This window comes from Parasteatoda tepidariorum, chromosome X2 (genome assembly GCF_043381705.1).
Source record: "Parasteatoda tepidariorum isolate YZ-2023 chromosome X2, CAS_Ptep_4.0, whole genome shotgun sequence".
NCBI classification, from domain to species: Eukaryota; Metazoa; Arthropoda; class Arachnida; order Araneae; family Theridiidae; genus Parasteatoda; species Parasteatoda tepidariorum.
Genome location: NC_092215.1, coordinates 9,088,509 through 9,101,665, shown reverse-complemented (window position 1 = coordinate 9,101,665; position 13,157 = coordinate 9,088,509). Strand labels below are relative to the sequence as shown.

Sequence of the window (13,157 nt, the reverse complement as noted above, 5' to 3'; positions counted from 1 at the left end):
AAAAAAAAAAGATCCACAAGAAAAACCAGCTACAAACCCACTAATACGCCATAAAAGTGATAATCTAAAGCTCCTTAAATGTTAATACAATTTATATCCACAATCTACCCCAAAAATCCCATTTTAAAAGAATAAATAAAAATTTCTCATGAAATATCATAATTTTGATTGCATTTAAATTTTATCATAGTGGTGCCATCTATTGAAAAATAACCCTTCTTTAAAAAGTATTGATACAAAAAAAAACTCCAATAAATTCCTATTTATTACAATTCCTATCTTTTAAAGAGGAGACTCTATGGGAAAAAATCTGAAATTGAAAAAAAATTTATAGAAAGTTATTAGATCTAGAGAAAACTGAGAGAAGGTTGCAAAAGAGTTACAAATGTGATTTTTTTTTTCAGATATAAATAAATAAGTTCCAATATAACAAATATAGTTTCAGAAAATGGCTAATTTAAGCATGCATGAGCGAAAATTTCTTTTATGGAAATTTGCAAATTCATTTTAGTTGATCTATGTTCTTATTTTTTTGCTAGTTCAATTTTTACTAGCATTTTTTACTTCATTATATTATTTTTTAATTAAAGATACCAAGAAAAATCAGTTTGCTTTTACAATTTTTAAATTACTAGTTTTTTATTTGGGGATCTTGCAGGTAAGAAATTTTCTTTTAACCTTCATGCTTTCCAAGATCGCAGACTAGTTTTTACACTCTTTTGTGAAAGGAAAATAGTTTTAAAAGGATAAATATTTTCCGAAATTTGCTTGTTTGAAAAAACATCATAAGATGAATAATTACTGCATATTTTTGATAATAAATTCTTATACTTTTGTTAATGATGTTAATTTAACAGATGACTCTTTAAAATAACATATGACTTTCTTGAGAATAAAAGCAAAAGATCTTACTACTACTTAAATTTAAATAATAATCAATAAAAATATGGGAAGTGACAACTGTTCATTTTGTAATAAATGCGTGCAAAACCATAAAGTAATAGTTTGCCAACTGTACTAGAAATGGGTTGCACTGTATTATTGACAATTAACATTTAAAAAATGAAAGAATGTAAATAAATTTGATGTATTTGTTTTCTATAATTTTATATGACTGCTTAATTTTATAATGTCTTAATATAAAAAAAAATTAAAACTTTCTTTTTGTTGCAGAAATTTGAAATTCAAAACACTCATATAGGTAAATATATATTGTATCTAAATTAAATATTATGTATAATTTGAATGTTTTTTCTTGCAATATTATTCTAACTTAAAAAATAATTTTGAAAAATAATAATGCTGAGTGTCATAGCTGAACTATTTAAAGCCTTAGTATATATAGATAAAGAATTCCTATTATCTTTCAAAATTTGTTGTTTTTTAATAGGTATTAACCCTTAATAGTCTGAAAGTCTTTCAAGATAACTTTCCACATAGTTATAATGATACATTTTAATTATAAACTATAATAGTTAATTCTTATTGATTATAACAAAATTAAATGCAAATATGACAACGATAAATGTAATAAAAAATAAAATAATTTTTGCCACCATGTGTGCAACATTGGACTCTTCAACATTTGTAAGCTTTAATAATACTGATGTTTGACACCTTTGCTGTGTTTCAAGTTTGCAACATAAATTTGTAAACATAAATACCATTTTCTTAGAAAAAAACTAAAATTAAAAAGAAACTATATGAGATAAATACAAAGTATATTCCGTAATATCAAAAAGACGAGCCTAATGTCTGTAAGTGTTTTATCAAAAGTAAAAAAATTTGTTAAATCAAAATTTGTGTTTCAACAATAAAGAAAGTGCTTCATCATAATGCGAAAATAAATATATGACATTATTTGTGCTTTTTTTACTCATTATTTTAATTATATTTTTTATTTTGAAGTATACAAATATTTAATATTTATGTTTGTTATATTTAAGTTATTCACTACAACATAATTTTTTTTCATACTGAAGATCTTGATAATATTTTACTTCCATAATACTAATAAAATTTCTTATTGAGCTCAAACCACTATATTAAAACTATTTGTTTTTGATTAATCAGTTATATAAACCTTTTTTAAAATAATTTGTAAAATCTCTATAGTAAATCATTTTAGATTAAAAAAATATATATCAAATAAAAAATTTCATTTCAGAAAATTATTATAAAAGACGAGAATCTTCTCTTGATACTGTGGTTAAGTATGTTCTTAATGAAGAAAAAGATACTGCTCTTATTTGCCAATTCTGTAATTGCCACAATGGATTAGCATTGGAAGAAGATTATGAATGTACAAGTAAGTTATTGTTATAATAAATATAGATAGGTCTTTGTCTAAGATATCATTCTATTCATTATACTGTATTGCATATTAAGTTCTTTCATCTTGTTTCACAACTAGGCTTTACATTACTTAAATGAATTTTGCTAGTAGCATTGCCGTAATGAGTAGAGTAGAATTTGTTTATTATGTACCTTGATTTAACAAGATATTAGGTTAAACAGGGAAATTTTATCATAAATTGTTGCTTTAATGTTAAAATAAAACCTGTATAAAGCTTTATTATTACGAGTATAATTTTGATTTTAAGAGGCTCATTTAATAAACTACCACTTATACAGATAGAACCTTCTCTAGAAGTTTGTAAATCACTTTAAGTTTATGATATCAGTTTTTATGTTTCAACTACTAATTAAAGATGAATGGAAATAACTGTTTATATGCATTTTTTCACAAAAAATGACAATTGGATTGGCAGCTGTTGCATTTTGAGGATTACTAACTTTTGACAAATAGTTCCCTCCAAGAGTTATTAGTCTGCAAAGATAAGTCGTACTGAAGGATGAACCGTCTCATATAGCGTAAAATCATCCACTGGATGTCTAATAGCCATCAATTTTAACATCCACCATGATCCATGTGGTTGCCATAAGGATGTCCATTAGACAGTCATTTATAATGCATGGAAATTCCAATGGAAATCCACCAGATGTCTGATGGACGACTACCTAAATCTAATCGTGGATGGCTAGGAGACAAAAAAGGTGCATACACATTGTGAATCATCTAGGATCTACCATCTTAGGCTTAACAAATAAAATTAAATTTATTTAAATTTAAAAATAAGTTTTTCATTCAGGTATTACGATTATAAATATCTAAGCCTATGCTAAGAATTGGCCTGAAAGCATTTTGAAATGGAATGTCAATGTCTTACAATATGGTCAAACAAATTAAAAGTTTTCTGGATGAAAAAGCACACATTTTTAAAGATTTTTAAATATTTACGTCTAGAAACTACCATAAACAAATATTTAAAAATATACTTCTAACAATACTATGGAAAAAAATAATTTGATACAAAATTATAAATATACATTTTGACTGTTAAAATAAACAAGATCTATCGTTGTGAAAAATAGCTGTTAAATCAATCTGTATAACTAAAGAAAATATTAGCTGGCAATAGAGAAAACTAAATCTTAAAATAGAGCACTCTAAAATAAGTTGAGAATAGAAAAGTTTGAAAGACATAATTACTAACTTTTCTGTTTACATCAGCATTGGGCAGTTTTATTTATTCCTCATTGTTGCTGTGAAATGACGGCCAAATGATCTTTGAAGAATACATATTTTCATACACTCAAAAATAAATTGTGGAGCACATACTGTTATTTTAATGCCTCTCATTTTCGAATCTTTTAAGATTAAAATTCCATTAAGAGAAAAATATTACACAAAGTGATACTGCACAACTTATTTTGATGGATAAATTTCTCATCTCAATGAATATAATTTTGTTAGATCAGAATCTAACAGAATTATATTCATACCTGCCAACTCATCTGAATTTTCCAGAAGATTTTATTTTTGTATTCAGTGTAATAGCAAAAATTTTGATTTCCTGCTTGATTCTTGTTTTCAATATCAATTTAATATATTTTTAGCTACCAATACATTTCAATTGTTTAAACATACATAAAGTGGGCCAGCTTTTTATCTTAATCTATTTTAAGTGATGGCAAAAGGTGGATTAAATATTTGCCTACTATATAACTTCTTTAGTTATTTCACTTCTACTGGGAAAAGGCTTTTTTGAAACATGCAAAAGTGGTAGGCATGTATATCATTTTTAATCTAAGCCAATAACAAAATTAATGTTTATTAGCAATCACAAATTTAGTCTTAAAGAAGGTCTAAGTTTTTATGGGAATGCTATCTTGTTTGGTGTATGCAAAATCACATTTCAGCTTGCCTTGGGTTGCTACAAATTATCTATCGCTTCATAAATTTATATAAAAAATTCTCCGCTTGGTTGAGCTCATTGGTTATTTATAAGATAGATAATTAAATTTATTTTCATACTTCAGGTTTTTGATTTAAATATTAATATTCTCTTTTGCAGCCATTTATAATGTGATTTGTTTCAAGAATTTCTTTCTATACATGATTTATTTTATAGATTTTGTGTTTTATACAAACATACAAGAATATTTTTTTTCTAGGTTTTCGTTGTTGCAGATGCTTTAAACTAAACAAAGCTAGATCAGCAATTACTCCTGCAATTGAAAACTAACAGGAATTAACTTTAGTATGATATTCCCCTCTCAAATATTGTTAAGATGGTTATATATACAATGTGAAGGACTATTTCTAGGTGATAGAAAAAATATGAAATTGTTCTAGTCTCTCTGTTTACATTACTGTTTTACACCACAAATTTATTGATGAGTATTATTTACTCATTTGAGCAAATTTTGTTTGGATTTAATTATTTATAAAACGTTACATAAACATATGAAATGCCAGTTGCATTTGTATATCTTAAATGATAAAATGGTATATTTTGCTAACACATTTAGATCAATGTTTAATAACTTGAACCTTCTGAAAAATAAGCAACTGGACAAGTTTGTATGAAAGTTTTCTTTATATACACCATTTTAATATAGGAAGAACCAATTTGTTTTTTCAGTACGGCAGCTAAGTTAAATGGCAAGAATTTTCATGCCATATGCTCAGACACTAAGACTACATTTTAATGATTGAAAACCATTAAAATAATCTATTTCGATTATATTAGTGATGTAGCTTCATAACAGAAGCATAAAATCTAATATGCGAACATTATTATTTTTTCTTTATGGTAAATTTTTACTAATACTACTTTTGTTAGATTTAAGTATTTTATTAGTACTTTTATAAACTAAGTTTTTTTGCTAGAACTTTAATGTCTGTGAGAATGTTTTTGGTGTATAAGTACCAATTTTTAAAATTTTAATACAAATTGGTGGCTTTTCAAACCAAAAATATATCCATTTACAAATAACATTCACCTCTCAAAAAACACTTTTTATATTTTCTTTATCATTAAACAAAATATGTAAGGTACAATGAAATAAGGAAAATCTATTCTTTTCATTAATCAAGCAAATCATCCACAAAAATTTGATTTTAAAAACAGGAGGTGATGATTTTATTTTATTAAAGTACTTTAATATTGATCCCTTTTTTGCAAATTTGATATGAAAAAGTTGTATGAGCCCTGTTATACATCAGTAATTTTTAGAAGAAGAGTTGTGGACTACATTAACAATTTTAACAAAAAGTTATTTCCGTAGCAAAAATAATTTTAGAGGCTTAATGCACTCACACACTGACAAGAGAGTGGGACCATATGCTAATTATGATTCAATCAGAATAATAATTAAAAGAGTTGCATTAAATGAAAAGGTGCTTAGCGCTAAATAATATCACCATAAAATAAATTCTTACCAAACATAACCGCCGGGTTTGAAATATTAATTTCAATTAATGTTAATCAAATAGAGACAGAAAAAAGCAATTTTTAAAATTCTAAGTAGTTTTCGTACAATTAAAATTATGCAATGAAAATATCTTTAAAAATCTTCCAAATTTGTAATAAAATTGCATCCAATGAACAAATAATAGTTTAAATTTTTCAAACATTAATTCATTCAACATTGATTAATTCTCAATTGGTTAGACAGCAATTTTTGAAATTGTTCTTTAGAACACACCATTTTTTGTTTTACTGACAAAACTTATTCATAGTTATCTGTTCCATGAAACACAGCAGTAATTCTGCCTAACAATCACTTGCAGGTAGAAAGATTTTTTTCCTTGATTACAGTGAACCGATCATGAAGTGAAGACACAGTTCCCTGTAGAACACTAAAGTCAAGCATGACTAAATGCAGTCAGTGAGTGAATTAGCACTTTAAAAGCCTGCATAGGGACCGTTAGTGCATGGTATCGGTCCTTATTAAACTCTTCTACCGTAAAGTGCTTAACTTTGCGCATCGGTCGCTGGGTTACAAAAGCAGGGGAGCCATCCCCTCTGCAGAAAATGTGATGGCATGATGGCTTCTGATCATCCTCAGAAATTTTTCCCAGACCATCGCCAATAGCCCATTTAGCAGCTCTAGTGGGACATAAATAAAGTACTACTTCTTCTTTGATTACAACCATGTCAACAATTTTTAAATTTTCATTCACAAACATTCATTTGGTTCTATGAATCAATGTTCTCAAATAATTATTAGTCCAATTTATCCTTATATTCTGAATCATTTGAGTAGTTTTTGTCACAAATTAAACTTATTATTATGTAATTCTGTTAAGTTAGGTTCAACAATTGCATCAATTGGTCGGCCTGTGTGAAAGTGACTGAGTGTTAACACATATAAGTCCTCATTATTGGAAGTTAATGGTCTATGAGGGCAAATATTCCAAATTTCCTCTACTTGAATAATAATGGTAAAAAATTCTTCATATGTTAGTATCGAATTTTCTTTTTCTATCTTTTACTTGAAGTGAAGTTTTAAGGGTTTTACTCCTTCTAATAGACCATTAAAATTTGGTGCTCTCAGGAGTATAAATTTTTATAGTTTCGAAACTGTATGTTTAGTTTCAGAATTTGAATTTACATATTTTTTTACATTATGGTTAATAACAAATTTGTGTTTACCTCGCCGGGCGAAAATCCTTTTTAAACAAGCAATATATGCATTTGCGATTTAGCCGTTAACAATCTCTTGGTTAATTGCCTTTATTTCTGAACAAACAAATATGCAATCATATATTTTTGATAGTTACCTTTACCTGGCCCCTTATATTTAATAAAAAATGGGCCTAAATAATCAATTAAAATAACAATGAAATGTGAAGTTAACATTTATTCTTTCACTTGATAATTCATCCATTATTTGTTGGAAAATAATTGAATTTGCTTTGCAACAAATAATGCATTTGTAAATAATCTTTCTAGATATTGTTCTGCCTGTAAACTTGTCTAACATCATTTAATAATGCTTGTGAACCATTATGAAATTCTTTTATGTGATAATAAATAAGTTTAGTTATCTTATTCTTAGATAGCAAAATAATAGGATGTTTTTGATTAATGCTTAAGTTTTTTTTTTCTACCTCCTAATCTAGTTAAACCTTTTTTTACTGCCCCCATTTAGAAAATTAAGACCTGTCCATTAGATCCCAGAGTTTTAACATTTCTGGAAATGATATCTGCAGGGTTAAATTCTGAATACACATATCTCCAGTTGTAGTTTGTAGAAAGTTGTTGAATTTGTGAGACTCAATTACTCACAAAGGTTTTTAAAAGATGAGGTGAAGTATTTATCCAAGTTAACGCAATGGTTGAATCTAACCAGAGCTTGTGTGATCAAATTTGAGTTTCTTAGCCTGAATAAATTGTTTCACGAATTTTGTTTTGAAAGGAGTAAATGCACTAATAGTTCAAATCTAAGTATGGTTATAATCTTGATTGGTGCCATACATGACTTGCTGCATAAAAGCTGGCTGAAAGACTTATCTATTGATTAGATGGTTGATTATTATAAAGATTGATTATTTTGTAAACGTCTGTAGGTAAATTGCAGCTTTTTCTTTCCAGATGCTTTTTCTAAGGCATCTGCAAAATCATGAACAACGAGTATCGAAAGTCTTTTACCACATAGCAAGGTACTTGATTAAAGAAGAATTGTAGCCAATTTTTTTTATAAAATTAATTGTACTATTATTTTAAACGTGATTTTGAAAAAAGAATGTGTTAAATTTATTTCCTATATTATGCTTTTACTTGGAATCTCAACTATAGCTTAAAATAAATAATTTTTAATAAATAACATTATCATAGTATTTACGATATGGTTTTGTTCATTTTTATTCAATGGTGATTGACATTTTGAGCTATTAATTGTCCAATTTTTTTATTTAGAAATACTGACGTATTTATATATTGTAATTGTTGAACGATAGGCACTCTGGAAAAAATTGAGCATAATTTTCCATACAATCATTTACTAAAAACATTCACAATTAATTTTTATAAATTTAAAAATTTAGTGCATATTTTTTTTTCCTTTTTAACAAACTTTTATACTTTTTTGTAGACCTATCCTTTTATCCTGCCTTGTATTGTTAAAATGTAGATATTTCAATGTAGAGTATTTTTCTTTGTCACAGAGTGGTTAGTTTAAAAGTTTTTTGTATATATGTTCAGTTTAACCTGAACAGTATTATTTACAAATTGTATGTATATGCCATTCAAGGTGACAATATTCATAAATAGCCCAGTGGTTAATTAAAATGTGTCTACACCACCTAAACAAATGCATGTAACAAAATTGTTTTCTGATATATCTCAGTATTTTGAGTGTTCTATTTCCAAATTATGTAATTTTATATGTGGTGGTTAATAAGTATTATACAGGAGTGATTAAGTTTTCAAAAAGCCGGAAATTTCAATGATTTCTATTTTTGAGCCTCCGAGGTTTCAGAACTTTTTGAATTTTATTTTGAAGTAAATTATCATAACATATGATTATATTAATGTAACAAAAAGAGTTCATTTTCCGGTGATTTTTTTATTTCTAGTCTCATAATCACCATTAAGAGATTTTAGAAAATATTTTTGGTCATATAACTACAATCATTGTATTTAAAAATAATTGGAACAAATTTTTGAAATTCATTTTTTGATTTAATATTTGGAAGTTTAATTTACTTTAATAATTTTAATGAGTTATATCTGAAAGATATGCTTCATTTATTTTAAAGTGCATAAGTTGTTTATTATTTTATCTTAATATTATTCGTTTTTTATGTTCAAATACTATACACCATTCTGTATTAAAGAAATGTACAAGTTTTTCTCTTAAAATGAATTTGTTTCACCATTAATATTTCGTTTACATAATTAATGAATCATAAGTGCATCATACTTAAATTACTTTTCCATTTCTACCTTGAGTTTTTGTTGACTTTTTTTCTAAAAATATTGCTATTGAAACAAATAATTTTTGAATACAAAACCCAACATATGTGAAAAGATAGAATTTTTTTTAAGTTTTGTTCAATTTTCATAAAAACTATATGGGTTTTAAAAATATAAAGATATAACTTGTTTAACCTATACTTTGCCCCTTATATTTAATCAAAAATGGGCCATAATAACCAATAGAATAACAATTAAATGTAAAGTTAACATTTATTCTTTCACAAGATAATTCACTCATTATTTGTTGGGGAATTATTAGGTTTGCTTTGCAACAAATAAGGCATGTCTAAGCGATCTTTCTAGATGTTTTTCTGCCTATAAGTTTATCTAACAGCATTTAATAATGCTTGTGGACCATTATGAAAGTCTCATGTGATAATAAATAAGTTAAGTCTTATTCTTAGATAGCAAAATAATAGGATACTTTTGATTAATGCTTAACTTGTTTAACCTTATATTTTATATGTAAACTTGTTTTACTTTATCAGTTAAGTTAATTTCAGTTAGCTGACCTTAATTCTGAAATAGGGACAAATCATTTAATGTTATAATTTGTGTGCATTTTTTTTTGTTTGTTTATGCTGCATAAAAATAAAAACATAAAAAGATTGTTAATGAATCCTATACTACATAATTTTCCTTTATTCTTTGAACAGATTTTTTCAGCTGTTTATTTTGCTCAGCTTATAAAATATTTTAATATCTAACACTAAAGCTAACTGCCAATATTTAAAAACAAAAATTAAGAAGCATTATATGAGTGTATGTCATATTTTAAAGTTAGCTACAGAGTTTAGTAGTGCAAGTGTTCCATTGAATTTCAATTTTGAAACAATTACCTTACTATTACTCCAAATATTTTTAAAATTTCATGAAAATGATTGTGAAATCTCCGTTGCTAACAAATATCTTTAAAAAAAACTGCTTGGTTAAATCACCGGTCAACTTTTTCCTTGTGTATTGAGGAAAAAGAATTAAATTTTGAGTATTAATGTAAAGTTATATTATAAATAAGTTTGCTGAATTTCATTTCAATTATTACAACCTACTTATAGAACTTTTGTATGATGCCTGAAGTTTGGAAACTTATTTTTTAACTGCAATTAATGTGCTGTGGATTGATACCTTTATGAATTCACAACAAAAATAAAATAAATTATTGACGCTACTACTATAGTATAGTTTTGCTCATGAGATTTTTAAAAAAATTCAAAAATTTTGTGAACATGAAAAAAAATTCAAAAATTATCAGAAACATTTTTTCAAGTAACATAAAACAATTTACAATATTTTTAAAAAGAGTTTCAAAGTGTATTTTTCTCTAAACACGAATTGCTAACATTTTGAAAATTAGTTTTTTACAAGAATGTTGGCAAACTATCTTCTGTTGATTGTATATTTGTACACAATTACTTAAAAATCTAAGAATTTGTATATTTTTCAACATTTGTTGAATTGGTATTAAAATCTAAAATATTTCAAAGAAATTTGGTTAGCTGTTATCTATGATGGTTTTTTATTGTTATACTTTATTGGTATTATAATCTATTGATTATATTACACTTGATAAATATTTTTATGGAACAAAGGGTTTTTACCTAAGATTCATTTACACATTGAATTGTTTTGATATTTTAAAAATAGATATAAATTTAATATTTTAATCTTTCAACATATTGACTTCCATTGCTATTTATTTTTTGTAACTTCAATTGCAACAACCATTATTTGTAAAGGTATTGCAGAATGTCTTTCATTACATTTTGATTTATCAGTCTTGCACTTTGCAAGAATTTAATTTCAGAGAGTCCAGAAATTTCCAGGTTTAAAAGATTTTACATTTTTTTTTTAAATTATAAAAGTTAAAATCAAATTAAAAATGCCTCAATGTATCTGTTATTTTACATGAAGTCTTTATTTTGGTGACAAAATGTATCTCCATACATATTAGAAATGTTTTTACGATTAATATTTTTTTCTTTCCAAATTAATCACTCCAATGGAAATGACCACTTAATCATGGTCTTTGTAACCCAAATTTAAAAAATTTGAAGAAAAAAAATGTCAAAAGTAATTTTTTTGAAAATTAACTTTTTCTAAATTAAGTTTAAGGCCATAACTTTTTAAAAAAATATTTAACATCATTTGTAGCAGGCTTTTTAAATTTAATACATTCAAATAGATATTTCCTTAAAATTAATTTCATTTCCTTTATAAAATTAGTTTTATCAGTATTTATTTTTTATTTTAATGTGCTTGATTTTTTTCAGTGTTTAGAATGATATACTGGTTTTAAAAATTATTTTATTGTGCAGTTTCTATTTATTTACCTTCTTTCTGATTTGGCCATTTGTGTTAAATTATTTCTCTTGCAAATTTTCCTTAGGTTACATGTGCTTTCCCAAAGTTTGTTTTTGATTTATTGTATTTATTATATAAACATTATAGGACTCTAGAATATTCAGCTTTTTTAAATTTTTATCTTTAAAAACTTTGTTATCTTGTATATTTACAACTGTGATTAAAATATGTATTTTTATATGTATTCTGTTAAACAAATATTTTATATTTTACTAATTGATTATTTGGTTGAATAAAAGTCTATCTTTGGTAATAAATCATTATTCAGTTCAGATTTTTTCTTCACTGAAATTTTAAATTTTGAAATTCATTTAAATCTCATTATAACTAAAATAAGATTTATCTTGTTATTTAAAAAAAAAACTTTTTGACAATTTCTCCGCATTTTAAAAATTGCATGTTATAAAGATAGCATTAGTTCAAGCCCAATTTGTTTCTGAAGATACTCAACAAAAGCATGAATTTCTAGCAAAATGTTGAGTCAAATTTGGCATAGCTCACTAAAATTACATTATATTCGCTCTTTTTAATGAAAAAAATACCTTTTTAATTGTATTATCTTTAAACAGAATTTCTAAAGTATCCCATTGAAATAACTTTTTTATATTAAATTTAATAGACTTCTCAAAATTGATGCACAGCTTTCTAAGATACTTTGATCTTTTCCATAGGGCTCACATTTGTAGCATAACATAAAGTAGATAATATGGTTTCCCTTTGTGTATAAACTAGTGGTTCAAAGAGTCTCACTTTAAAGTTAAAGATAACTCATAGAGTCATGGTAAAAATTTACAAATATGCAAATTTTAACAAGGTGTTTTTATTTAATGTCTAAGGATACCTTGAAAGAGTGAATCAAGATTCACAAAAGATGCTGAACATCAAGGATCCTTATGGAGTCTATTTCTATTGTAGAAATTCTCATGCTACAAGTTGGGCGAGATTGTTAATAAAATATGAAAATGAAGTAGAATAAGAAAATCTAGTTTTTTGAAGGACACACATTACAATTTACATTGTTATATTCAATTAAAAAGGAAATTGTACAGGCTTTGTAGTGTTTCAAAATAAAAATCAGGACAACATTTTGCAAAAAAAAATAAAGAATTTTTTTACAATACAAGCATACTAGATTATTTTTAAGACGGGGAAATGAAGAGATAAAATAGTGTAATCCACTGATTAGAAAATATTGTTTTGTGTGGCATATTTCTTTAATTCTTTACAACATAAAAAAAAGAGAAAAACAATATGGGTAACAATCAACATTTTCAAATAAAAAATTAAGATAAGAACAAGTTGATCAGAAATGATATAAGAAAACGGTAAAATGTCCTGAATGCCTTACGCACGGTGACAAATCTTGGAACCCGACTTTTCTGGACTTCGGAAACAGATTTCTTAATATAAAGATAGATTAAAATAAGTTAAAAAGAAAACTGATAATTATAGTTATTTTCTTAC

At 25.7% G+C, this 13,157-nt stretch overlaps 1 protein-coding gene across 1 annotated transcript in view; it reads left to right on the top strand.

The window, feature by feature from the left end:
- LOC107443369 (endoplasmic reticulum junction formation protein lunapark) overlaps window positions 1-11,965 on the top strand; it is a 22,694-nt gene extending 10,729 nt beyond the window's left edge. Inside the window, exons 5-7 of the mRNA XM_016057217.3 lie at window positions 1,174-1,201; window positions 2,168-2,308; window positions 4,519-11,965. Coding sequence (XP_015912703.1) covers window positions 1,174-1,201; window positions 2,168-2,308; window positions 4,519-4,589 — 240 coding nt within the window. The 3' untranslated portion in view covers window positions 4,590-11,965. The remainder of the gene's footprint in view (window positions 1-1,173; window positions 1,202-2,167; window positions 2,309-4,518) is intronic.
- The last annotated feature ends 1,192 nt before the right edge of the window (window positions 11,966-13,157 follow it).